This window comes from Barbus barbus (genome assembly GCF_936440315.1).
Source record: "Barbus barbus genome assembly, chromosome: 41".
In the NCBI taxonomy this organism is placed as follows: Eukaryota; Metazoa; Chordata; class Actinopteri; order Cypriniformes; family Cyprinidae; genus Barbus; species Barbus barbus.
The window spans coordinates 6,696,314-6,723,571 of NC_136719.1; the positions used below are offsets into that span (position 1 = coordinate 6,696,314).

At 38.0% G+C, this 27,258-nt stretch overlaps 1 protein-coding gene across 2 annotated transcripts in view; it reads left to right on the forward strand.

Moving 5' to 3' along the window:
* Positions 1-27,258, forward strand: part of LOC306860448 (sterile alpha motif domain-containing protein 10-like) — a 92,611-nt gene that overhangs the window by 46,379 nt on the left and 18,974 nt on the right. For both annotated transcript variants that reach the window (XM_079402175.1, XM_079402174.1), the window contains one exon: positions 16,138-16,306. In XM_079402175.1, the coding sequence (XP_079258301.1) occupies positions 16,138-16,306 (169 nt within the window). The remainder of the gene's footprint in view (positions 1-16,137; positions 16,307-27,258) is intronic.

Genomic DNA, 27,258 nt, shown 5'->3' on the forward strand with positions numbered 1-27,258 from the left:
TTCTGGACATGATTAATTATAAGTAAAATTAGAAATAGAATTTAATTATTTTTTTGTATTTTTTCCCCCCAAGCCTGGAAATGGCTGTTTTCAAAATTGAATAAAAGCAACTGATGCACGCTGTTAATCACTTAAGCTGGCCCACCAATGTGATCGGCTGAATGCTCCGTTACCTCTCCCTCCTCTAATCACATGCCGGATCCATCACCCCACTTTGTTCCGGGACCTCGACATTTTCAAATGAAGCACTGGTTTGTAGTCGTCTATTACGATGTCTCTGGGACAAAAACAGCTGCATGAATGCAAAAGTTTGAAACAAAAATGAAACCATCAACAAAAAGACTGACCGCATATACCCCTCCATGTTTACAAATACAAGCACAGCCATTGGAGGTTAATGATGTCACACAATTTACCAGTATTTTGGAATGGATGTGTGAATGGTGCTTTTCCGGAAAAAAGACAGAATGTCGTTGCCTGTGTGAACAGCGCATTTTTGAATTTACCGGTAAAGTCGTTCTGGTAATTTTACGGCAATTTACTGGTATTACTGTGTGAAAGGGGCTTTTGTCTCCATGCATGGTAATTTGCATATGAACCAGATTGGACGTTGATATACAAACTATTAAAGATTCTTAGAACACTTATATATATTGCATAGGTATCGACATATAATATACACTCTCAATTAGATCATCCAAAGACGAATTGATAGAGACCAAACATGATATACATGAGGTAATACTAGTGTTCTATCATAATCATGCATAAAACAGGATACAATACGCAAAAACATATACAAGAACAGTAATAATATACACAATGACCTGAAGATATGTGTTCATTCAAAGAAAGGTTTTTCTATGAATTAATTAGAGAAGAGTCCATGTATCTTTCCTAAGGGGAAAAGAAGTGAGTTCCCGCATTCCTTTGAGCAATAAAACAAGTGTTATCAGATGGGTTGCCATGGAACCAGAGGCCTGTTCTGCCTTCTTAAGTGTTAGATGCATTTCGGGGGGAAGGGTCCACAGACCCTCATAGTTGGTTAGGTGAGGGGGCATAAGAGATTATTTGTTAAATATAACAAATAGTTGTGTGTCTGATTGGTCCAAATGTTACACTTGCATGTGTACAGTTGAAACACCTTAAATAACTTGCATACACAAGAACCCCGAGCTGTGGTTTTTGCTTCACACATGTGTATTAGTGTTCTCTTTGATCGTGGGAAATTTGAAATGTGTGCGTCTCAAATTTTTTTTCCAAGGTGACATTTTCATTTCCCCGTGTCCCTTCCACAATGAATAGCTTATTATTCTTTTATGATTGTTAAACTTAACATATATAATTTCAAACGTTCCTCTGTGCTCTAAAAATAAACATATTTCATGACATTGTGCCATGCAAGGCCTTTTCATAAACTAGAGAAACGTGCGAGTATGTCAGTGGGGTACGGTTGAGACACAGTGTATATCATCTGTACCTGGATTAGTGTCCTATTGCTTCACATGTTGTTTAGTTGTACAGTGTTATGATAATAGGATAAAAGTCACAGTTACACATATGCTACGCAAATTCTGTTAAAAAATAATATTTGTGATATTTCAACTGTCTATTGTTAATGGACATATTTTCTAACATGAATGTTAAAAGGAATACATAGCATTTTAAGAAATATACAAGGTGGTGAAGTGGGTACAGTTGAGACACCCTTTAGGTTGCTATGAACTGTATACAGTAACAGTTCAATCATAGAAAATAAAATGCATACAGAGGCTGTGTGTGCTTGTGTAAATGTAAACGACTTATGGCTATTATCAATTTATGATATTTTAGTTTATAATATTTTTTTCAATTTATGATATTTTAGTTGAGATATTTTGGACTCATGTAATCGAGAACTCAATATGAATATTCACGAAGCTGGAATGCTGCGTTTTGTAACAACAGACCTACAACTTGTGGTGACCAGAAGTGAGCAGAGAAAAAGGTACCCCTCTCAGAAAACGTAGGCTACAAATAAAGGTCATTTTAGATGTCTAACTACTATTTGGAGCATTGGGATCTATAAGAGGGCTTAATGAACTCAGTTTTGTGAAAACCACAAATTCGAGCAAAACTGACATTTTTCACTTCTTTTGCCTGTAGGCTATAGCTCAAAATTAGATTGTGTGCATTCCGACTCATTTTACCAGCACTGGTCACATTTTATTATTTTTCATATCACACCACAGGTTCTTGTTTTATAATCCATCTTGAGTCTTATTATCAACTGCAGTGAAAATGACCTCAGAAAACATCAATTTTTAAATGACTGTAATACTGTTGCAGTGTTTGATTTATTTTTTGGCTGATAGTGTTTGGAACATTGTAATATACATTTTTAAGATTCATAATTAATAATTAATAATTTCAGCTAAAATCAATATTATATGCCCACTTATTTATTGATTTATTTTGTCAGATGCATGTGTGATAAGTGGGAAAACATGATACATGAACATCATTATTATTTTGTGATAATGAACTGTAATACTACAGTTAGAGGTTCTTTCAATAGTTCAGTGATAATTTTGAAAGTTTTACACATTAAGAAATAAATTGTTTTTGTGGATAGTCATCTGAATAATGTAGAATGATGTAGGCTAAAGTCTGTCAACATAATATTTTTCTATAACAGGTGTTAACATGGTTAATACATTAACTCCGATGTATTTTACCATGTTAAAATGATGTGATGCCTCTGTTGATACGCTAGTAGCGTTGAGTTGTTTCTTGGTGATGTGAAGAGAGAATATTAGAAAATGAAACACCAATATTATAGTGCTTTACCAGCGGAGATAATGAGAGAATCAGAACTAGTGTGACTGAAGAATAAAAAAATCTGAAGCCAGAAATACAAAGAATGAGTGCAAACATTGCAATTTTTGTTGTATAGGTAAGTGAATTATTGTATAGACCACTCTAAAACTCTCTAGTATCAGTGTGATTTATAAAAAAAAAACCTCCTGCTAATCCACATCGATAGATGGCAGCGTCTAATAACATTGTAGTATCAGTACTTAAAGAACATGAATAATGCTAAAGAACTTGTGGGTTATGCTAAAATATACTAACAATAAAAAATATTCACACATACAGACATACAGTGTAAATTATATCAGATTTAAACATAATATTAATTTGAGTCATGACATGTTTTCCCTGCTTCCCATATGCAATTACGGTTTCATTTGAAGACAATTAGTACTCAGTTTTAATGAGCTTTTTGTCTCAATGAGCTATTTCCTCTCTGATGTTCCTCAATGAATATATTCCATTATATAACATCCTGGACACTACCATTCATATGCATGTAGTATTATATCATATCACCTACGGCCATGTGAGATGCAACCTGGTATTATGAAGAATGTTGTGTAATCGTATAGCAGAAGTCAAGCGAGACTCCCGGCAGTTGTCTAATTGGACGTCCCACAAGCCATAGAAATGACTTGGTGGTCATGAATCCATCATTACTAGATCATATTCTGAGATTAAACTTCCATTACACATGATTGCACTTGGCAGAGGTTGTGGGTAGAGTCCAGTTAGTGTGACAAAATGAAGTCCTTTGCAGAGTGTTATGTTGTGGCTTATTCTAACAAGGCTTATCTCATGGGGCCAGTCCTGGCATGAAAATGAGTTTTGCCGATGGAATTTGTGTTAAAGATAACATTAATTTGCTGCATTTGGCTGGAGACTGGGCTGGGAATGATTAGGGATAAACTTTTGCTATTTCAAGGTGAGCAAAAGTGTCAGATTGCTGTTGGCAAGATTGTCAAGGATAGAAATAATTAGGACGACCATGATCATGACTAATGAACTATGTACGAGAATGGTTTCACAAGTGGTTTATTTAATTACCCACAAGATGTTCTTGTTTTTTCATGTTGCATTTCATTAAGGTGTAAAATATTTTTCATAAGTTATCTTGTCAGAAAAAAGTGAGGATTTGGGGAAAAGTACTATACTGTATAAGTACTATATTTTAGGACCGGTATTGCGTCCTATTAACAGTCCAAGCACAAAGTGCTGGAACCCTGTTGTGTTTGTGAGGATTTTTTCTCAAAAATTTTTTTTTCTGCCCTAAAACTGTCTGGGGGTCAGAGACCGTAAATTATAGAGACACCAAACTTGGTGGGCTCACAGACACTAGGTGGCGCTATAATATGGAAATTTGCATTTTGGGTCATATCTTCAGAACCATAAAGGCCTATAATCAAATTTACTTTTTTGTCAATGAATTGATGGTTTCACTTTTGTAATTTTTCCGCCATTTTGTATTTTTAACTCCTCCTAGGTCGTTGGTCCAATGCGCATAAAACTTCACATATCATCTCCAGACGCTCATGACAAAAGAATCATGATCAAAAGATTTGCTTGGATGAATCAAAAGAATTTTAGATGTCAGAGCATTACAAATATGTAGGTTAATAATTTGATATTTCAAAAACATGGCCGCCAGCAGCCAATCAAACTTCAGTGGCTAATAACTTCAAATCTTAACGGTCTACCATTACAAAACTGGAAATGATCATACATTGTGTGAAAGTCAAAATATCTGTACTGAATTGTGTGAAAATTATCCACAAGGTAGAAGTATAAAAAGATACTTTAATCCTTGCTTTAAGCCCTTCCAAGAATTTCTCACTTTTATGATTATCTATCAACTTTATCCCCCATTCTAATTTGTTTGTTTGAATTTAATATAGGCTGTTTGTCTGATTTGCACAATACTTGGCATGTATCATCCCCATATCCTCATGACAAAAATTTTGATTTGTCAAAGTGTTCCAAAAATATTAGTTAATTTGTCTGGCGATGCCCACAAATTAATCTATCTGCTGAATTCAATGCCCAAACTTCACAGAACTTCATACAAATGGACAACAAGAGTAAACAAGACAAGTTTCATTAACTTGCACAGATTACTAATCTGAACAATGTCTGAAACTTTGAATTACGGACACTTCCTGTGTTTATTTGCCTCTTTATGATAAATGAAAATGTAATACAAATGTAGTTTCAGCAGCAGTGACGTGGTGCTAAAACTACTCAAACAACGCACGCACATTAATGATGGCTTCAGTGAGGGTAGTTAAATCTTTATGGGGTGTTCACACATCACCAGGTGGCTGTATATTTGTTTCAGCAGGTGTTCCTGCTGCTGCCCTGACATTTCTGTCTGCACCACTGGCCACAGCTTCTGAAAATGTGATTGCAAATGGAATATATTAACGGTAAAATAAGATGTTTTTAGTAAGCACTTCCAGCTTAAAATAAATTCTGGATTTGACAGCGCTTTAATATAAATTGTAGGCTAGCAGCACATCATTTATCATAGCGTAAGATAAATGGTTATCATTGCATGAATCAACATCTAACAAGAATGCTTTTACTAATAAAATAAAACAAACTAAAATTGCTGGTAATCCACAGCACCTCAGAAATGACTGCCAGAAATTGCCATCTTTGATTGAAAATGAATGACTTATGGCTGCTTTTGCTTTGTGAATATGTGACTTTGCAGCACAGTTGATTTTCTGTTAGTGTAAAGTCTTATATGCACATAATATTACAGATGAGAGGGACAAGAGAATGAGGAAGACAGACTAAATACGGGGTTAATTGAAAAAGGAAAACAAGTAAACTGTCTGATTCCTTCACGGCAACAGTGCCATACAAATGTTGTTTAGCATGCAGTGGGTTTAGTCCATTAAAGCAGAGCTGTGATGAGGCTACCTGAGGTTGACAGCCAGAGGAGACTGGCCTCCAGATTTGTTTAGTTTCCTCATTACTGCGAAGGTTACCGACCCCATCAGCGGCACAAACAATTTCGAAAAGCACACAGATTACCAAAAGTCAGCAAACTTTGCCAGCCTATCTTAATTAGGCTGAATGGCTCAATCTTTTTCACATCAGCATACAGTTCTCAGTTAATCTCGTCTAAATGGTTGGATTCCAGTGAAAATGAAAAAGATGATTTTGAGTTGTGAGTTGCTTTTTTGCCCTGTGTGTCTGAACAGATGTTGTGGGAACCTCATAATGAATGCAGACCCACGTCTGACGTCTCATATCAGTCAGTTGTCACCAGGCTGAGAGGGATCATTGAGTTCTTATGCATGTAAACTGTCCTGGCGCAAAGGATTGTGGGACTGGAGGCAGTCTGCAGAAGAAAAGAGAGATGGAGAGACAAGCAGGAGTGGAGGGGGGGGGGGGGGGGGGGGGGGGGTAGTGTTGTACCTATTCGCTGTGTGAAAGATTATGCTTGTGTTGAAGTATGACATGACCAGACAGAAGGATGAACGCAAGAGCAACACTGATTGATTGAAAGGATGTAAAAAAAAGAAAAGAAAACAAGATTATGGCTAGAGTGCTAGTTTACTTGCTGAAAACTTACAGCAGTGTCAGAAATTATCCAGGACTTGAGGCAAAAATGACTCTGAACATGCTAAAATGTTCTGATGTGTACAATGTATTGAATTCCTCTAGTCTCATCTCTTCTCTTTAATGTATTTCTTCATATTCTAATTATTTATACTGTATATTCTACAGTATGCAGGGGTTTAGTGTGTTTTAGCGTGTTTTATTTATATTTTTAAAGCTGCAGTTTGTAAGTTTTGCATCTTTGTCACCATCTCTGTTTGAAAACCTGGAATTGCAGTTTCTTGTGGAATTATCTTCAGTGCGTAGGTTGTACTCTGGCACGGCTCCAGCACGGATGAATCTCATGTTTTGAGGTGAATGTGTGGCAGTGAATGTGTGAATCCTATATTTAGTAATCAAAGATTCTAGCCTACGTCTTGGAATATGGAATTTTCACCGTATATTGTCATCTGAACAAGTAAGTAACAAGTCTGCCACATTTGTTCTGACCAACTGAGAAAAAAAGCCTTACCATAAATCACACTACTAATGGTGATTAAATCTAACAATCGATTAGCTCATGTCACATCAAACCGTGCAAATTATTATTATTGTTATACTTTATTCTCAAAATATAAATGTTAACAACATCAGCATTGCGTGACTATGAGTATAGTGTGTATTAGCATGTAGATTTAAATTTCTGTACAGTCTAATCTAATTGTCATACCATTTGAATTTCATATTAAGAAATTCTTTTAACCCAAAAAGAAAACTATGCTGTCTTCGAACTGGTTCTCTTTAAAATACAAATCTTTTGTAATCCCATGCTATCTGTAATCTGAAGCACATTTAAAACTGGAATATAATTTAATTTCATTCACATGTGTTTAATCCTTTCTGGATTACAACCCGTAATTTTTTTATATTTAATTATTCTAGCTGCTGTGCGAAAAGGCTAAAGGATCCTCCACCTGCAGGATAATCACATGCGATAGCCTAGCCGGGACAACTTCTTTATGTTTACAGACGTGACGTAATGACACAGCAGCATGCTTGAATTTCCTGCGAAAACCTACCCGTACCACTCAAATTATAAAACATTATTATAAGTTTACCGTTCGGGCTAAAGTAAGGTGGTAATTTTGAACACTGGCTGGTTATGTACTTGCTCAAATATTGATTTTGGATCATTTTTAACCAAAAAAAGTTACGGACTGCAGCTTTAATTTATTGTTGGTAGACTAATTAACAGCTGATTAATAACCATAATTCAAGTCAAAATGTATTTTAATTAAATTATTAATTCAAAGAATTTAATGTAAGCTATTGTTTTTATGGTTTGAAAGAATATTAAAGGTAAATCTACTGTATCAACCATTAAACTGAATTGATTTGAACTGAACTGATAAATTTAATTCAGTCAAACAAACTGAAAAACAAAACTGACTTGACCGGATTTAGAAATAAGTTATTTGAAGTTGGTTGAATTAATTGAACTAAACAAAATTTTACTAAATTGTATTGAACTTACCTGACCCCAAAGAGAAATGATTTAAACTGAACTAAACTACAGTAAACTGAATCACGCTGAACTAAATCGAACAGAACTAATTGAACTAAACTAAATTATACTGAACGGAATTGATTTGAATTGAACTGAACAGACCTCAGTATGAATTGAACTGTCCTAAGTTATTCTGAACTCAGCTATAATATAAATTAATTTAAATGCATGGAACTACTACAGTCAACTAAATTATACTGAACTCATTTTTTTATGACCTGACCTGTACCGAACTGAATAGAAATGAATCAAACTGAAGTGAATTGTTGAAATAAATTGTACTGAACTAATGAACTGACTTGACCTGAAAATAATTTAATTGAACTTAATTGAATTGAATTGAAGCTAAATTATGATCTGAACGGAAATGAGCAGAACAATTTGGACTACAGTGCAAATAGTTAGTTAAAATTATTAGTTTTTAACAATTTAGTTCAAATTAAACTGAACTAAATTGTTTTTTGAATTGGTTTAAATGAGCTATAAAGTTAAAAAAGTATATTAAACTCAGTTGATTTGAACTGATTAATTCCATTAAGTCAAACATACTGAACTGACCAGGCCTGAATAGAAATAAATTGAATTGAGCTGAACTAAATTATTCTAAACTCTGACTACATTATTGGCTACTGAATTGAACTACAATGAACTGAACTGACCTGTACCGAAATGAATAGAAATGAACTGAATTAAATTAAAGGGGTCATATGACATTGCTAAAAAGATCAATATTTGGTGTATTTGGTGTAATGCAATGTGTTTATGTGGTTTAAAGTTCACAAAACACATTATTTTCCACATACTGTACATTATTGTTGCTCCTCTATGCTCCGCCTTTCTGAAATGCGTTGATTTTTACAAAGCTCATCATTCTGAGTAGCGAGGCGTGCTCTGATTGGCCAGCTATCCAGTGCGTTGTGATTGGTCGAATATCTCAAGCGTGTGATTGAAATGTTACGCCCCTCACCGTATAGTGATGGCGTTTCCTGGCACGACCAGACTAAAACAATAAAACCCATTACAAACGAGGCATTTGTTGCATCCAGTGGCGACATAATTACTGATTATAATGACTTAGACGAGGGCTATTCAATTAACTTCATTTGCGGGCCGGATTATCGAATTGAACATTTGAAGGGGGCCAAGGGGGTGGGGGGGCCGTCCCAATCTTTTTCTGGGGGGCCTATAAAAATGGAAATTAAATTTAAATGCATATTCAGCAGTAAAATTAACTAATATTACCAACAGTAACATCTATTAAAGGTTAACATTACTGTTGTCTGCCATTCAATTAAAAATAATCACAAATCTTTTTCTGTAATTAATAAAAAAAATGAAACTAAAGGCATATTAATATATTTGTGTTGTCATATTTTCACACTGAACTTCTAAATTAATATAGAAACAACATAAAGATGGTACATTTTCAATATGTATTTAATGGCATCTTTTTACTAGCCTATTATTAATGAAATAGTCTCATTAATACAAATAATGTTACTGTTGTCTCTATTAAATATATTTTTTCCTTTAATTTTAGCCATTAATTACAGCCATTTAATATTACAGTATAATTGAAATGTTATGATGTTATTTTTAACATTTAATAGGCTTTGGAAAATATAACAACTTTTTCTAAGTGAACTTAAAACAATCTTCACATAAACTATACATTGTATGCATATGCTATATTGATTATTCTTTATTGATTAGCAGTAAGTGATTTCTCTTTTTCTTTAGTTATTTGATTTACATCAATCACAGACTACAGCAGGTTTCACATTAAAAGCAATGCAGTTTGTTTAATAAAACCTGATGCACATGACGCAGATTTGACACATATCCAATTTTCTCCCAACTCTTTATATTAATTTGGGATTAAGTGTTTATGAGGTAACCAAAACCACATATTTTTACATCATTGTGTGTGGTTTTGTCCATTGAAGCGCTGGCGCGCTTGTTTGAAGCGGCACGTCCAGTGTCGCAGCTATTTCTTGCCAGAAGTTATGTCCGATAACACTGTCTTTAAACTTGTTAAAACTAACGTTAGAATTGTGGATATCTCATAACTCCCTCACATAAGCGCTTGTCAATGCTGCCATCTATTGATGTTGCGGTCTCCAGTAGATTGTTGTTATTGCATCTTTCCCTTTTCTTTTTGGCTGGCCTGGGCCAGTGTTGGCACCTCATGGACAAACTAATTAGTACAAGAACAATTCTAGGCGAACGTGCAACCCTGCGTACTCAAGCCGAATGAAGATGATTGGCGGGCCGGATCGGGCCCGCGGGCCGCCAATTGAATTGCCCTGACTTAGTCTTTTCACGCATCGCGTTGCATAGCGCCGTGTAAACATTACCGTGTCTGCATTTATGATCAGAGAAACAACAAACAACAAGCACTCTACACTGCTCAAAACTCACGTTTGAATAGTTAGTAGCAGAAACGTACTTACAGGCTGTGAGTCAGAAGCACCAGACTGTCCTTGCAAAGTTGGAATTGCCCCACTTTATAGAAACAGCCTTAGTGCAAGCCAGCATTATAGGCTACTCTCCTGCCAGGTTCAGGGAATAGTCCTCCGTAAATTGCGCCGCACACACTCGAATATTTGCATTGTACTGCTCTGGAACAGTGTTGTAAATACAACTTAACCACTGATTTCTAATTGTGTCCTCTTTTGGAAGTCCAAACAAAGTAGTTTAGCTTTCACAGCATTTCCAGGACATGGCGCCAGTGGCAGCAACAATACTACAGCGAGAATAAAAATCACACCCCCTTTCTTTGCGTAAACATTTGGGCGGTGTTATGAAAATCTCCCCACATCGAGACATGTGGGGGTGTGTTTAAATGAGCCGTTTTAGGGGGGCGTGGCAGAGTCTTAACTTTTATAAAGAATATCTCTTTGGTTTTGAGACTTTAATCTTTGCAACTCCAGGGATCTTATCTATGCATGAACAGCTTGTAACACTACAAAGAGAAAGGAAAACTTGAAATCGCATCATATGACCCCTTTAAGTTACATTATGATTAACAAATTTGAAAAGAAATTAACTGAACTGACTGAACTTCAGTAAACTAAATTAAACTATTACCTTACAATGAACTAAATTAAAATGAATTTGACACAGGCAGGAAAGTACTAGGCAGAAATCACTGGATTTACAAGGAAACACAAGCAGCACAACAAGGTCAGTGTGACATCACCTATTTACATGGTGACAGACTCACTGTGTGCTTCAGATTGAGTCCACTAACTCATTTTGATCTCTGATTGTATCTGAGGTTGTAAGAGCAAAACGATCTCTAAGACAGAGGGAGCAGGCAGAATATTAAAGAGATGCAAGTCACCCGCCTGTGCCTTAAAGTTTAATCCCTGATCCAGCTCCAGCAGGTGAAATCAGAGATACACCGCCAAGACAGGAGGAGAGAAGATGCCAACGGGAGAATAAAAGCACACTGAGACACAAACAGACAGACAGAAAGAGTGAGACAGAAAGAAATAGACAATAAAGGAAGAGAAAGACATTTAGAATGATTGAAGGAGAGTTTCAGGGATATTTAGAAAAGAGGTTATGGAGATTGGAAAGAAGGTGGATGGAAAGAAGAATCTCGTGGTCAACTGGGTCGTGTCGGTTTCTTACGGATTACTTTATCACAGAATGTTTGTTTTCGATATGACTCGATCGAAAGTAGACACTTCAGGCTTTCTATAGAGATAACTCTCATGTTTCTGTGTTGAGTATTTGCTGAGTTACGCTTCATTTTAGTGACTCGTTACTAAAAACAGATTGCGGTTGACAGAGAAGACAGAGAGCGCACCCTGTTGGTTTTCTTTTTTCCCCCAAAACCACAACGTTTTGTTGTAATCGTGAGTGTACATAAAAAAAAAAAAAAAAAATAGACACTTAACAGTTTCGATTGATGTGTAACACTTATTTGTGTGACCAAAATCAACAGAGTATTTTTAGTGTCTTTTGCACTGATCTTAAAAAACTGAGCTGGTCACGCCGGCGATACAGCCGACCCCAGAGGGTGAAGCATATACAGACTACCATTCAAAGTTTGGGGTTGGTTAGATTTTTTTTAAATTTTTTAATTAAGTCTCTTATGCTCACCAATGCTGCATTTATTTGTAAAATACAGTAAAAATATTGTGAGAAATAATTACAATTTAACATATGTTTTCTATTACTCCTATTACTATGTTTTCATTACTCCAGTCTTCAGTGTCACGTGATCCTTCAGAAATCAATCTAATGCCAATTTGCTGCTCAAGAAACATTTCCTATTATTATTATTATTATTATTATTACTATTACTAACTATTATTATTAATTTGTATCAAAACAGTCGTGTTACTTAATATTTTGTGGAAACCATTATATTTTATTTATTTATTTCTTTTAGGGTTTTTTGATGAAAAAAAAAAAAAAAAAAAATAGAAATATATTTCAAATAGAAATATTTTATAACATTAGAAACATCTTTACTGTCACTTTTGACAAATTTAATGCATCCATGCAATATAAAAGCATTAATTTCTTTAAAAATTAATCATACTGACTCCTAGCTATTGAATGGTAGTGTATATAATTAACTGAGGAGGACATGGCTGTTCCTCTAATCATGCATCAGCTTGATGTATTCAGACTCATCTCACAAAATGGCCGCCCAGATCGGGCCGCCCCTCTCCTTACAGGTTCAATCCCCTGTGTATTATTAATGACTGTATGTTTCAGGCTGGACAGAATCAGGTCTCATGGGTTCAAGGGTGGCTGTGTAATGCCCAGAGGCTGGCTTGGGAGAGATAGAGTGTGATTGATGGCTGGGAAAGAGGGAGCAGGGGATGGAGGAGAGGGAGGAGGAGGCGCTGATGGTGACGATGAGGGTGACTAGCAGCACTCACCAGATCCTCTTTGCTCTCTGTCTCATCCTCATTCTCATCTCCCACTTTCCATAAATAGGGTGGTGTGCCATTACGGTTTCTTCAGTATAAAACCCATATCTGAGAACTATACGTTAGATAAATATTGTCTAACATACAGTACAATTTAAGCTATATCACGAGGAGCATTATCTCTATTTGTGTCCCACATTTTGCAAGCAACACTGTTACCACTTGTTCCCCTTTTACAAAAAAGTAATTCTTTAAAATAATGCCACACAAAAAGTAACATCATTTGTGTACTTCTTAGGGGAAAATTAGTAAATGAGTAAATTATCTCATTTCAGTTTAATACAAATTTTGATGAATGCGTTCATCAGCTTCAACCATTCAACTCTGTTTCCCAGGTTATTGTAGCTACTGACTGACAGTTTAATTAATACTTTAAATACAATTGCAAGCCTGTAACTTGTGTTCTGCAGCAGTTTATTTATTGTTTAAATTTATATAAATGTTATCTTTTTTGTTTTTGATGTTCACTGGAAAATGTACAGTAAGTTATGTCATAATTTCCCCACCCCCATTTAATTTTAAACCTGAATGACTTTCTTGAAGCATTTTGAAGAAATCAAACAACATTGGACCCCATTGACTTCCACTGTTTGGACAAAAAACTAAATTTAAAAAATAAAAATCAAAAGCAAAATATCTTTGGTTTGGAACAACATGAGGGTCTTAATGATGACATTATTTTATTTTATTTTATTTTAAATTTAATTAAACAGGGAAGTTGTGGCCTAATGGTTAGAGAGTCGGACTCGTAATCCAAAGGTTGCGGGTTCGAGTCTCCGGCAGGGATTGTAGGTGGGGGGAGTGAATGTCCAGCGCTCTTCTCCACCCTCACTACCACGACTGAGGTGCCCATGAGCAAGGCACCGAACCAGTGTTAATTTCGTTGACGAAGACGACGACGAAAAATATTCGTCAACGAACCTTTTTTCTGTGATTAAGAGGAGACGTTGACGAGCTAAAACTAATATCTGATGATAAAAACTATGACGAAATTTATGCGCGTCTTCGTTAACAAGACGAGACGGGACTAAAATGTTATTTGAGGACTACGGACATTCAAAATACATCCTATAGACTAAGTTAACTGTCTTGTCTTTCAAAATGTGCTTCTCTGTCATTGGATAAGGTGCGTTTGCATCTAGTCTCAGTATGGCAGCCGCAGTGGACGGATAGACTACCAAAACGCGAACTAGCGATCTGAAACAATGGCCTCAGCACCCGAAGGGTTAGGGAGTGGGTGACCAGACGTCCCGTTTTTCCCGGGAGTCACAATTCATTGTCGATTAACTTAAAGTCAGTGAAGGTGCGATAGGCGGAATCGCGCTGATAGAAGTGCTCTCTCTGGCGCACGCTCCACTTCTTCAGTTCTCATACAGCGCGCGATCAGTTCTCAGTGCTCAAATACACACACAGCAGTCCAAATGTCTCTCATGTAGAGAATCTCACGGAAATACAGTCCGTTGTGGTTTAAGTGAGCTTAAACAGGTGGGTGAAAACTGAATGTATGTCAGTAGGCTATTACATGCATACCTTCCATCTTAAATGGACAGCATTCCTAATTATCTGTCATAAATGTTAACCAACAAAAGATGTTAAATAAATGTATACTTGTTAAGTAAACCTACTGTATCTGAAAAATGAGTTTAATTTATATCTCTACCAAAAAAATGAAAATTTATTGCAGTTTTTCCAAATTCAATCCTTGATTCAAATTTCTCATAACTAAGCTTAATTGATTTGGTCTAAAGAGAGAAGAATTAATGACTATTTTTGTTTGAATACTACATATAAAATAGCTTCCAAAATAAATGTTGGTAACTGCAGTTTGACTAAAAGTTGACAAAAATGCAATGACTTTTCGTCTACTAAAACTAGACTAAAACTATGAAAGACTCAAATGACTAAAATATGACTTAGACTATTAAGCATTTTCGTCTCAAGATAAAGACTAAGACTAAATAAAAAATGCCTGCCAAAATTAACACTGCACCGAACCCCCAACTGCTCCCTGGGCGCCGCAGCATAAATGGCTGCCCACTGCTCCGGGTGTGTGTTCAAGGTGTGTGTGTGTTCAAGGTGTGTGTGTGTGCATGTTGGATGGGTTAAATGCAGAGCACGAATTCCGAGTATGGGTCACCATACTTGGCAGTATGTCACTTCAATTAATTAATACATTTTTTGAGTGAACTATCCCTTTAAGAGATCCAGCCGAAATATGACTCTTATATTATATTCTGTCTGTTGAATGCTTCTGGCCTGTGCTGTGCTTTCCTTTGTTTCATCTCTGTGTTTGACCTTGTCACTTTTTCGCACAAAATCATGTTTTCAGCCTTTTACAATCTATTTTGTCTAGTTACTTTTCACCCACTGTACATAACATATCTAATTATATGTGGGGTTCTTTATACATGCTTATAAGGCCCCGGGCGTACATGATTATTGCGTACGTGTGGTATAAGTTGTTCTTTAATTTTTTCGTACATTTAGAATAAATTTTAGTACGAAAGTTTTTGATGAATCATGATTTATTCGTGAAAACGTCCGTACGCACATTTCACGCAAAAATTTGTGCGTACGCATGTTTAGTGAATGAGATTCAATGTCTTCTGGTGGTCTTTTTTGTTGGTAATAGTGTTACACTATTCACTTTGCATATTCACTTTTCGAAATAAGACATTATAAAGATGTTTTGGACACGTATGCCAAGATTTGTCTTACAATGTAAGGTCTCTGGTAGTCACAATTAAATAAATCAGGCCTGTGAGTGTTTACACTCATAGTTTACACAAGCTAGCGTTGCATTTCATCATGCTCTCACACAAGCGTAATATACCCCAGTAAAGGGTTTTATTACACTTCTCTGCAGCAGAGAGCCATAAAAGTGTGTTTTGATAAATCTTTCTGCTCATTGCGGCAGTCAGAACAAAGTGTGCGTGTAATTAGAAGAGCATTGTTTACACAGAAGCATGCAGCGCTAGTTGTTTTAATTAGCGCTTTCACAGACAAAAGTACTCTGTAAGAGCACCCTGAAGATATGAAAACATGCCGTTTTTTCCATAATCGTCCTGCCTACTAATCCATGTGCGGTTTTTTTAGTATGATAGATTGACATTTTTAAACCTGCTGAACATATAGCTACATATAGTTTTTGCTTCAGTTTTAAACTGGTTTCTGTCGAGATGGTGACAAAAAAATATTTTCGCTCCACAGATGCAGCCAGGAGAGGCCTTCACTGTGTACCACACCAGCCCAACGCTGTCTAGCTTATGCAAACCAGTGGTGCTTTGGACCCAGCAGGACGTGTGTAAGTGGCTGAAGAAACACTGTCCACACAACTACCTGACCTATGTGGAGGCTTTCTCTCACCACGCCATTACAGGTACAGCATAGCTCTCTCTATCACACAGCACACTGGAAATACAGTGCCAGGCATTTTCAGAATTGTATTTTCTAGGCTTGGAAACATCATTAAAACTGGTCTAGACTTGATATTATTCATGTGATGAGTAAAGCATAGTCAAAGTCATGCCTAATTTATGAAGGAATCATTTTTTGAGTCATCTTTTCATTCAAATGGTTGAGCCTGTTTACAAATCTGCCTGAAGATCTATTGGCAAATCGATATCAGTGTTATTTTAGTTTTTAGTATCATTGATATACTATAGTTTTTATTGATATTTTGAATTCGTATTTATTTTATACTGAATAAAATTATAAACGCAACACTTTTGTTTTTGCCCCCATTTTTTAAGAGCTGAACTCAAGATCTAAAACTTTTTCTATGTACACAAAAGGCCTATTTCTCTCAAATATTGTTCACAAATCTGTCTAAATCTGTGTTAGTGAGCACTTCTCCTTTGCCGAGATAATCCATCCACCTCACAGGTGTGGCATATCAAGATGCTGATTAGACAGCATGATTATTGCACAGGTGTGCCTTAGGCTGGCCACAATAAAAGGCCACTCTAAAATGTGCAGTTTTATCACACAGCACAATGCCACAGATGTCGCAAGTTTTGAGTGAGCGTGCAATTGGCATGCTGACTGCAGGAATGTCCACCAGAGCTGTTGCCCGTGAATTGAATGTTCATTTCTCTACCCAAAGCCATCTCAAAAGGCGTTTCAGAGGATTTGGCAGTAAATCCAACCGGCCTCACAACCGCAGACCACGTGTAACCACACCAGCCCAGGATCTCCACATCCAGCATCTTCACCTCCAAGATTGTCTGAGACCAGCCACCCGGACAGCTTCTGCAACAATCGGTTTGCATAACCAAAGAAATTGTCAGAAACCGTCTCAGGGAAGCTCATCTGCATGCTCGTTGTCCTCATCGGGGTCTCGACCTGACTGCAGTTCATCGTTGTAACCGACTTGAGTGGACAAATACTCACATTCGATGGAGTCTGGCACTCTGGAAAGATGTTCTCTTCACAGATGAATCCCGGTTTTCACTGTACAGGGCAGATGGCAGACAGCGTGTATGGCGTCGTGTGGGTGAGCGGTTTGCTGATGTCAACGTTGTGGATCGAGTGGCCCATGGTGGCGGTGGGGTTATGGCATGGGCAGGCGTATGTTATGGACAACGAACCCATGTGCATTTTATTGATGGAATTTTGAATGCACAGAGATAACGTGACGAGATCCTGAGGCCCATTGTTGTGCCATTCATTCACGACCATCACCTCATGTTGCAGCATGATAATGCACGGCCCCATGTTGCAAGGATCTGTACACAATTCCTGGAAGCTGAAAACATCCCAGTTCTTGCATGGCCAGCATACTCACCGGACATGTCACCCATTGAGCATGTTTGGGATGCTCTGGATCGGCGTATATGACAGCGTGTTCCAGTTTCTGCCAATATCCAGCAACTTCGCACGGCCATTGAAGAGGAGTGGACAACCTAATCAACTCTATGCGAAGGAGATGTGTTGCACTGCGTGAGGAAAATGGTGGTATTGAGTGGTTTTTGGACCCCCCCGATACAGTAAAACTGCACATTTTAGAGTGGCCTTTTATTGTGACCAGCCTAAGGCACACCTGTGCAATAATCGTGCTGTCTAATCAGCATGGATGGATTATCTCGGCAAAGGAGAAGTGCTCACTAACACAGATTTAGACAGATTTGTGAACAATATTTCAGAGAAATAGGCCTTTTGTGTACATAGAAAAAGTCTTAGATCTTTGAGTTCAGCTCATGAAAAATGGGGGCAAAAACAAAAGTGTTGCGTTTATAATTTTGTTCAGTGTATATTCTATGTTTCCAATTTAAATTTAAAGTTTTAGTAGTTTCAATGTTTTTGTCATCTTTATTCGTATATATATATATATATATATATATATATATATATATATATATATATACAGTATCTCACAGAAGTGAGTACACCCCTCACATTTTTGTAAATATTTTATTATATCTTTTCATGTGACAACACTGAAGAAATGACACTTTGCTACAATGTAAAGTAGTGAGTGTACAGATTGTATATCAGTGTAAATGTGCTGTCCCCTCAATATAACTCAACACACAGCCATTAATGTCTAAACCGCTGGCCACAAAAGTCACACCCCTAAGTGAAAATGTCCAAATTGGGCCCAAAGTGTCAATATTTTGTGTGGCCACCATTACAGGTCCTTCTCAAAAAATTTGCATATTGTGATAAAGTTCATTATTTTCTGTAATGTACTGATAAACATTAGACTTTCATATATTTTAGATTCATTACAACACAACTGAAGTAGTTCAAGCCTTTTATTGTTTTAATATTGATGATTTTGGCATACAGCTCATGAAAACCCAAAATTCCTATCTCAAAAAATTAGCATATTTCATCCGACCAATAAAAGAATGGCCATTATGTTCATTTATGCACTCAATACTTGGTCGGGAATCCTTTTGCAGAAATGACTGCTTCAATGCGGCGTGGCATGGAGGCAATCAGCCTGTGGCACTGCTGAGGTGTTATGGAGGCCCAGGATGCTTCGATAGCGGCCTTAAGCTCATCCAGAGTGTTGGGTCTTGCGTCTCTCAACTTTCTCTTCACAATATCCCACAGATTCTCTATGGGGTTCAGGTCAGGAGAGTTGGCAGGCCAATTGAGCACAGTAATACCATGGTCAGTAAACCATTTACCAGTGGTTTTGGCACTGTGAGCAGGTGCCAGGTCGTGCTGAAAAATTAAATCTTCATCTCCATAAAGCTTTTCAGCAGATGGAAGCATGAAGTGCTCCAAAATCTCCTGATAGCTAGCTGCATTGACCCTGCCCTTGATAAAACACAGTGGACCAACACCAGCATCACTGACTGTGGGTACTTGACACTGGACTTCAGGCATTTTGGCATTTCCCTCTCCCCAGTCTTCCTCCAGACTCTGGCACCTTGATTTCCGAATGACATGCAAAATTTGCTTTCATCCGAAAAAAGTACTTTGGACCACTGAGCAACAGTCCAGTGCTGCTTCTCTGTAGCCCAGGTCAGGCGCTTCTGCCGCTGTTTCTGGTTCAAAAGTGGCTTGACCTGGGGAATGCGGCACCTGTAGCCCATTTCCTGCACACGCCTGTACACGGTGGCTCTGGATGTTTCTACTCCAGACTCAGTCCACTGCTTCCGCAGGTCCCCCAAGGTCTGGAATCGGTCCTTCTCCACAATCTTCCTCAGGGTCCGGTCACCTCTTCTCGTTGTGCTGCGTTTTCTGCCACACTTTTTCCTTCCCACAGACTTCCCATTGAGGTGCCTTGATACAGCACTCTGGGAACAGCCTATTCGTTCAGAAATTTCTTTCTGTGTCTCACCCTCTTGCTTGAGGGTGTCAATGATGGCCATCTGGACAGCAGTCAGGTCGGCAGTCTTACCCATGATTGCGGTTTTGAGTAATGAACCAGGCTGGGAGTTTTTAAAAGCCTCAGGAATCTTTTGCAGGTGTTTACAGTTAATTAGTTCATTCAGATGATTAGGTTAATAGCTCGTTTAGAGAACCTTTTCATGATATGCTAATTTTTTGAGATAGGAATTTTGGGTTTTCATGAGCTGTATGCCAAAATCATCAATATTAAAACAATAAAAGGCTTGAACTACTTCAGTTGTGTTGTAATGAATCTAAAATATATGAAAGTCTAATGTTTATCAGTACATTACAGAAAATAATGAACTTTATCACAATATGTTAATTGTTTGAGAAGGACCTGTATTTTCCACCACTGGAGTCCTCTTCCACTCCTCCATGCTGACATCACAGAGCTGGTGGATGTTAGAGACCTTGTGCTCCTCCACCTTCCATTTGAGGATGCCTCACAGATGCTCAATAGGGTTTAGGTCTGGAGACATGCTTGGCCAGTCCATCACCTTTACCCTCAGCTTCTTTAGCAAGGCAGTGGTCATCTTGGAGGTGTGTTTGGGGTCGTTATCATGTTGGAATACTGCCCCTGCGGCCTAGTCTCTGCTTCAGTATGTCGCAGTACATGTTGGCATTCATGGTTCCCTCAATGAACTGTTGCTCCCCAGTGTTGGCAGCACTCATGCAGCCCCCAGACCATGACACTCCCACCACCATGCTTGACTGTAGGCAAGACCCACTTCTCTTTGTCTTTCACCTGGTTGCCGCCACACACGCTTGACACCATCTGAACCAAATAAGTTTATCTTGGTCTCATCAAACCACAGGACATGGTTCCAGTAATCCATGTCCTTAGTCTGCTTGTCTTCAGAAAATTGTTTGCGGGCTTTCTTGTGAATCATCTTTAGAAGAGGCTTCCTTCTGGGACGACAGCCATGCAGACCAATTTGATGCAGTGTGCGGCGTATGGTCTGAGCACTGACAGGCTGACCCCCCACCCCTTCAACCTCTGCAGCAATGCTGGCAGCACTCATACATCTATTTCCCAAACACAGCCTCTGGATATGACGCTGAGCACGTTCACTCAACTTCTTTGGTCGACCATGGTGAGGCCTGTTCTGAGTGGAACCTGTCCTGTTAAACCGCTGTATGGTCTTGGCCACCGTGCTGCAGCTCAGTTTCAGGGTGTTGGCAATCTTCTTATAGCCTACGCCATCTTTATGTAGAGCAACAATTCTTTTTTTCAGATCCTCAGAGAGTTCTTTGGCATGAGGTGCCATGTTGAACTTCCAGTGACCAGTATGAGAGAGTGAGAGCGATAACACCAAATTTAACACACCTGCTCCCCATTCACACCTGAGACCTTGTAACACTAAGGAGTCACATGACACTAGGGAGAGAAAATGGCTAATTGGGCCCAATTTGGATATTTTCTCTTAGGGATGTACTCACTTTTGTGGCTAGCGGTTTAGACATTAATGGCTGTGTGTTGAGTTATTTTGAGGGGACAGCAAATTTACACTGTTATACAAGCTGTACACTCACTACTTTACATTGTAACAAAGTGTCATTTCTTCAGTGTTGTCACATGAAAAGATATAATAAAATATTTACAAAAATGTGAGGGGTGTACTCGCTTCTGTGAGATACTGTATATATAAATGTATATATCTCATTTGTTTTTTTTTGTTTGTTTTTTTTTTGTTTTTATTCCAATTTTTTGTTATTTTAGTACTTTAAATAAAACCAAAAGAAAATGCAAAATGATGCTTTGGAAACTAGCTGAGTTTAGCTTAAGTTTAATATATTTTATTTTATTATTTCAGTTGTTATAGTTAACTAAAGAGTTGTTATAGTTGACTAAAACTAAAACTATAAAAACAATACTTGTTTTACTTGAAATAAAGCATGTTAACTGAAATAAAAAATATATTTAAAAAATATATAAAAAATATATGCATGTGTGTGTATATATATATATATATATATATATATATATATATACTCACCGGCCACTTTATTAGGGACACCTGTTCAATTGCTTGGTAACACAAATTGCTAATCAGCCAATCACATGGCAGCAACTCAATGCATTTAGGCATCTAGATGTGGTGAAGACGACTTGCTGAAGTTCAAACCGAGCATCAGAATGGGGAAGAAAGTGGATTTAAGTGACTTTGAACGTGGAAAGTTGGTTGGTGCCAGACAGGCTGGTCTGATTATTTCAAAAACTGCTGATCTACTGGGATTTTCACGCACAACCGTCTCTAGGGTTTACAGAGAATGGTCCAAAAAAGAGAAAATATCCAGTCAGCGGCAATTGTGTGGACAAAAATGCCTTGTTGATGTCAGAGGTCAGAGGAGAATGGGCAGACTCGTTAGAGATTATAGAAAGGCAACAGTAACTCAAATAACCACTTGTTACAAGCAAGGTATGCAGAATACCATCTCTGAACGCACAACACGTCAAACCCTGAAGCAGATATGCTACAGCAGCAGAAGACCACACCGGGTGCCGCTCCTGTCAGCTAATTAGACAATAGAAGATTGGAAAAATGATGCCTGGTCTGTTGAGTCTTGATTTCTGCTGCGACATTCAGATGGTAGGGTCAGAATTTGATGTGAAGAACATGAAATTATGGATCCATCCTGCCTTGTCTCAGCGGCTCAGGCTGGTGGTGGTGGTGTAATGGTGTGGGGGATATTTTCTTGGCACACTTTGGGCCCCTTAGTACCAATTGAGCATCGTTTAAACGCCCTAGCCTACCTGAGTATTGTTGCTGACCATGTCCATCCCTTTATGGCTACAGTGTACCCATCTTCTGATGGCTACTTCCAACAGGATAATGCACCATGTCACAAAGCTCAAATCATCTCAGACTAGTTTCTTGAACATAACAATGAGTTCACTTTACTCAAATGGCCTCCACAGTCACCAGATCTCAATCCAATAGAGCACCTTTGGGATGTGGGGGAACGGGAGATTGGCATCATGGATGTGCAGCCGACAAATATGCATCAACTGCGTGATGCTATCATGTCAATATGGACGAAAATCTCTTAGGAATGTTTCCAACACCTTGTTGAATCTATGCCACGAAGTATTAAGGCAGTTCTGAAGGCAAAAGGGGGTCCAACCCGGTACTAGCAAGGTGTAGCTAATAAAGTGGCCAGTGAGTATATGTGTATATATATATATATATATATATATATATATATATATATACATACATACATACATACATACATACATACATACATACATATTTATTTATTTCAGCTAGTTTTCAAGGCAACATTTCTCATTTTCAATGTTGTTTAACTTGATCTACTAAAATAACTACAACTAAAACTGAAATGAAAATGAAAAGAAACTATATACACATATTTAAAAACATCAAAAACTACTAAAAATGGCAAAACACAACAAAATTCATAAAACTTTAAAGTTAACATTAAAGTAGAAAATCTAAAAATAAAATCAAATTCAAAATATTAACAAAAAATCTAATAGCATCTCAATGACACTAAATACCACTGATTTGAGTTAACCTTTATTTTATAACGAAAACGCTTTCTTATGTTTTAGTTTTATATGAAGCAAAATTATTTTTAAATGTGATTATACAGTTATTCTTTTATAAAGCTGTAGGATAATCATAGATCTGCCAAGCCTTACTGTGGTCTTTCAGAGGAACAGCTTTGGCAGATCACATCCTCTAACTAACACACTCTCATCCAACTCCCAGAGCTGTGTGCACTGAGTTCTCTTACTAATGGACAATTATACACCCTAATGTTGAGCCATTTGTCATGTCACAGTCATTTCCATGAGGCCTCGCCATCTAGGGTTCACCAGAGAGGCGCTTCCAAGTAATAAAATCATTTTACACTGCCATTCGTGCGTTTGTTCCTGGAAATTTAGCCGTGGAGAAGAGCTGAGACTAAATGGATTTACTTAAGGTGGACATTAAGCTTTTGTTATTTGTGGGATTTGTAATATTTGGCAGGCAGAGGATGTGATGTTATGAGTAGAGCATTTGAATCCCCTTTCAATGTCATATGCGTGTCAAGCCATATGAGTCATGTGACGTCTTCTAGCCAATCAGGGAAGAGTTGTGCCTTGGGAGAGATTTGATGGCTGGATGGTTTGTATTGGGGTCAATGACATATAACATGTCCACGATAAAAATAAATTAAAATGCATGTGGTACATTATACTGTATGTGTTCATGTTGGGTTTATATGATCTTGAAATGCTATACCATTTTCAAGAAAAGTTGAATTTAGTGTAGCTGTCACTTAAAAAGCAACAGGATATTTTCCTTTTTTATTTGACTGCATATAAGTTAACACATTTGACATTTTTTTGTTTCATATATATATATATATATATATATATATATATATATATATATATGTGTGTGTGTGTGTGTGTGTGTGTGTGTGTGAATTTCAGATTGATATTTGACATTTTACAACCTGAACTAACCTTAGTTCCCTTTCGATATTCCACTCGTACTGCGTCTGTAAGACACTTGTATGGGAAAAACTCCTTTTTTCCTCTTCAACTGAAGCCTTTTCAATCACGCAGTAAAACTGCACGTCCATTGGTTCGTGCAGTGCTATAAAATCGAACCAATGGCTCGGCGGTAGCGCTGAGCGAGCCTATGGCTATCCAGCCCGCCATAGCCCACCAAGATGCTACACCTTCCCGAAGCGCCAAGGACCCCGGCCCAAGATAGCTTTGGATCCGGCTCCTCAGAAGTCCTCCTGATCATACGGGTGAAAGTATGCGTCTTTCAGATCCAGCGACACGAACCAGTCCCCTGGTTCTTCCGTTAATTGTCCCTGCTCTGCCCCGTCAGGGCCCTGAGGGTATACATCGAGCGTTCTGCCTCATACAGGAGATCAGAACAGCTTTTTGTCAGCTTCGGTAACCGCGCTAAAGGTCACCCTGTTACGAAGCAAAGAATTTCCAGGTGGTTAGTGGATGCTATCACCCTAGCATACTCCTCCTTGGGCTTGCAGTGCCCCATTGGAGTCAGAGCCCATTCCACCAGAGGCATTGCCTCTTCCTGGACATGGTCCAGCGGGGTGTCCATTTCTGAAATTTGTGAGGCAGCCGGCTGGTCCTTGCCGTCCATATTTGTAAGGTTTTACAACCTGGACGTCCCTGCCTTGCAGGCCAGAGTCCTTTCTGCTTAGTTCGCTGCCTCCGGCTAGTTAAGCAGTCTTATGGGTTCACTTGACCAACATTGTTCAAGTCCCTCCATCACTTGGACAGTCCATATTATATATACACCAAGTATCAACTATACGGGACGACACCCAGGCCACGGATGACCCTGATGGCTCAGCCTGTGCTTGGTGTATTTTATTAACTCCCTTGGTCTTACTCCCACGTGAGTCATGGTTTTGAGTCATTCCCCGTCATAGCACGGCGTGATTGTACTGGTTCCCATACAAGCATCTTACAGACGCAGTACGAGTGGAATATCGAAAGGGAACGTACTCGGTTACTATTGTAACCTCGGTTCCCTGAGATATGGGAACGAGTACTGTGTTCCTGGCCGTGCTATGAGCTGCACGCCTCAGTCGCTTCATTCGAAGAAATCTGAGATGCGCCGACGAAGCGGCTTATATAGCCAGAGGCCCCGCCCATTCAAGGCGATCTTGGGCCGGGGTCCTTGGCGCTTCGGGAAGGGGTAGCGTCTTGGCGGGCTGCAAAGCCATAGGCTCGCTCAGCGCCGCCGCCGAGCCATTGGTTCGATTTTATAGCATTGCACAAACCAATGGACGTGCAGTTTCACTGCGTGATTGAAAAGGCTTCAGTTGAAGAGGAAAAAAGGAGTTTTTCCCATACAAGCGTCTTACAGACGCAGTACTCGTTCCCATATCTCAGGGAACCGAGGTTACGAAAGGAACCGAGTACGTTATTAAACTAGTTAGACTAGTTATTAAAAGTCAAGTTTCTGATGTTTCTATGTGTAGGTCTGCAGAGGTCCTTAATAATTTATTATTTATAGAGGTCCTTTATAATAATAATTTATCATTTTTGTCCCCCATGTATGTTTCTGCATGTTGGTTGCTTAGAACTAAAGATGTTATGCTCATTTTTAAATTTTCATTATTTTAAATTTGGACAGCTGGATCATCCTTACATTTTTATGGGGTTTTTTTTCAATTAAGATTATTATAATTTTTTAATTAAATTAGAAATTTAAAAATGTCAATTAAAGAGGTGTATTCACGTCATTGCATGTATAAATTTAATTTAAATTCATTTTTGATAAAAGTAATAGATCCTGACCAAAAAAAACAAGACCGACCCATTGTCATTTCATGATTTTAAGATTTAAAAATTCAAGAATAATCAGTATTATATATGTGTATGTGTATTGAGTGTTTACAGCAGTGGCTTGAACAAATAATATGCTCATTTTCTATTCTAACAGAAATCAATTGTGATCTAATGTTTTTGTGCAGTTCCGGCGCTTTACTTCAGATGTTTTAGGGTTATGTGTATGCAAGCCGTGGATCTTTCTGTCCTTCAGTGATGGTTGAACACAAGCACTCATTTTATCAGCATTACATTTAGTTAGGTGGAGTGACAAATGTCTGCCCCCTCCAAATGTCCCTTTAAGTAATTCATCCGGGCACCGACACCGGCTAGAGGCTTTATTCTATTATCTGCGCTATTATTTATTGCTTCATTTATCAAGCCTCATTGTCAGATGGTGTGTGTCTGTAAGTGGGTGTTTGCGTGTGTCATTTTTCCTGGGTCATTGGCACTGTAGCTTGAAGCACTGTTACACACACTGCTGTAAAACACTGTAAGACACTGACTCATGTCAGACAAGACCGTCGCTTGCTTCAGGCACAGAGTGCTTCTGCTCCAACACAGGTATTGGTCTTTTGAGTCAGATAACAGCTGCAAGTGTGAATTTCTTTGGACTGTGCCCACATGAATTACTAGTGCATCTTAAAATGCACCATAAAGAGCCCATGAAATCAAAATTGCAGTTTCGTAGCTGTGTGACAGTGCCTGTTAACTTAAAGGTCATTTAGTGTAATCTAGCGTGTGTGTGTGTGTCTGTATATATATACAGTGCTGCTTGAAAGTTTGTGCACCCTTTAGAATTTTCTATATTTCTGCATAAATATGACCCAAAACATCATCAGATTTTTCATATAAGTCCTGAAAGTAGACAAAGAAAACCGAATCAAACAAGTGAAAGAAAAATATTTTCGTTGTCATTTATTTATTGAGAAAAATTATCTAGAGTTACATATCTGTGCGTTGCAAAAGTATGTGAATCTTTGCTTTCAGTATCTAGTGTAACCCTTTTTGCTGCAGTAAGTGAAGGTCAAGTTTCTTGTAAATGCTGATCAGTCCTGCACAAAATCATGTAGGAGTTTTAGCCCATTCCTTAGTGCAGAACCACTTAAACTCTGTGATGCTGGTGGGTTTCCTCCTATGAACTGCTTGCT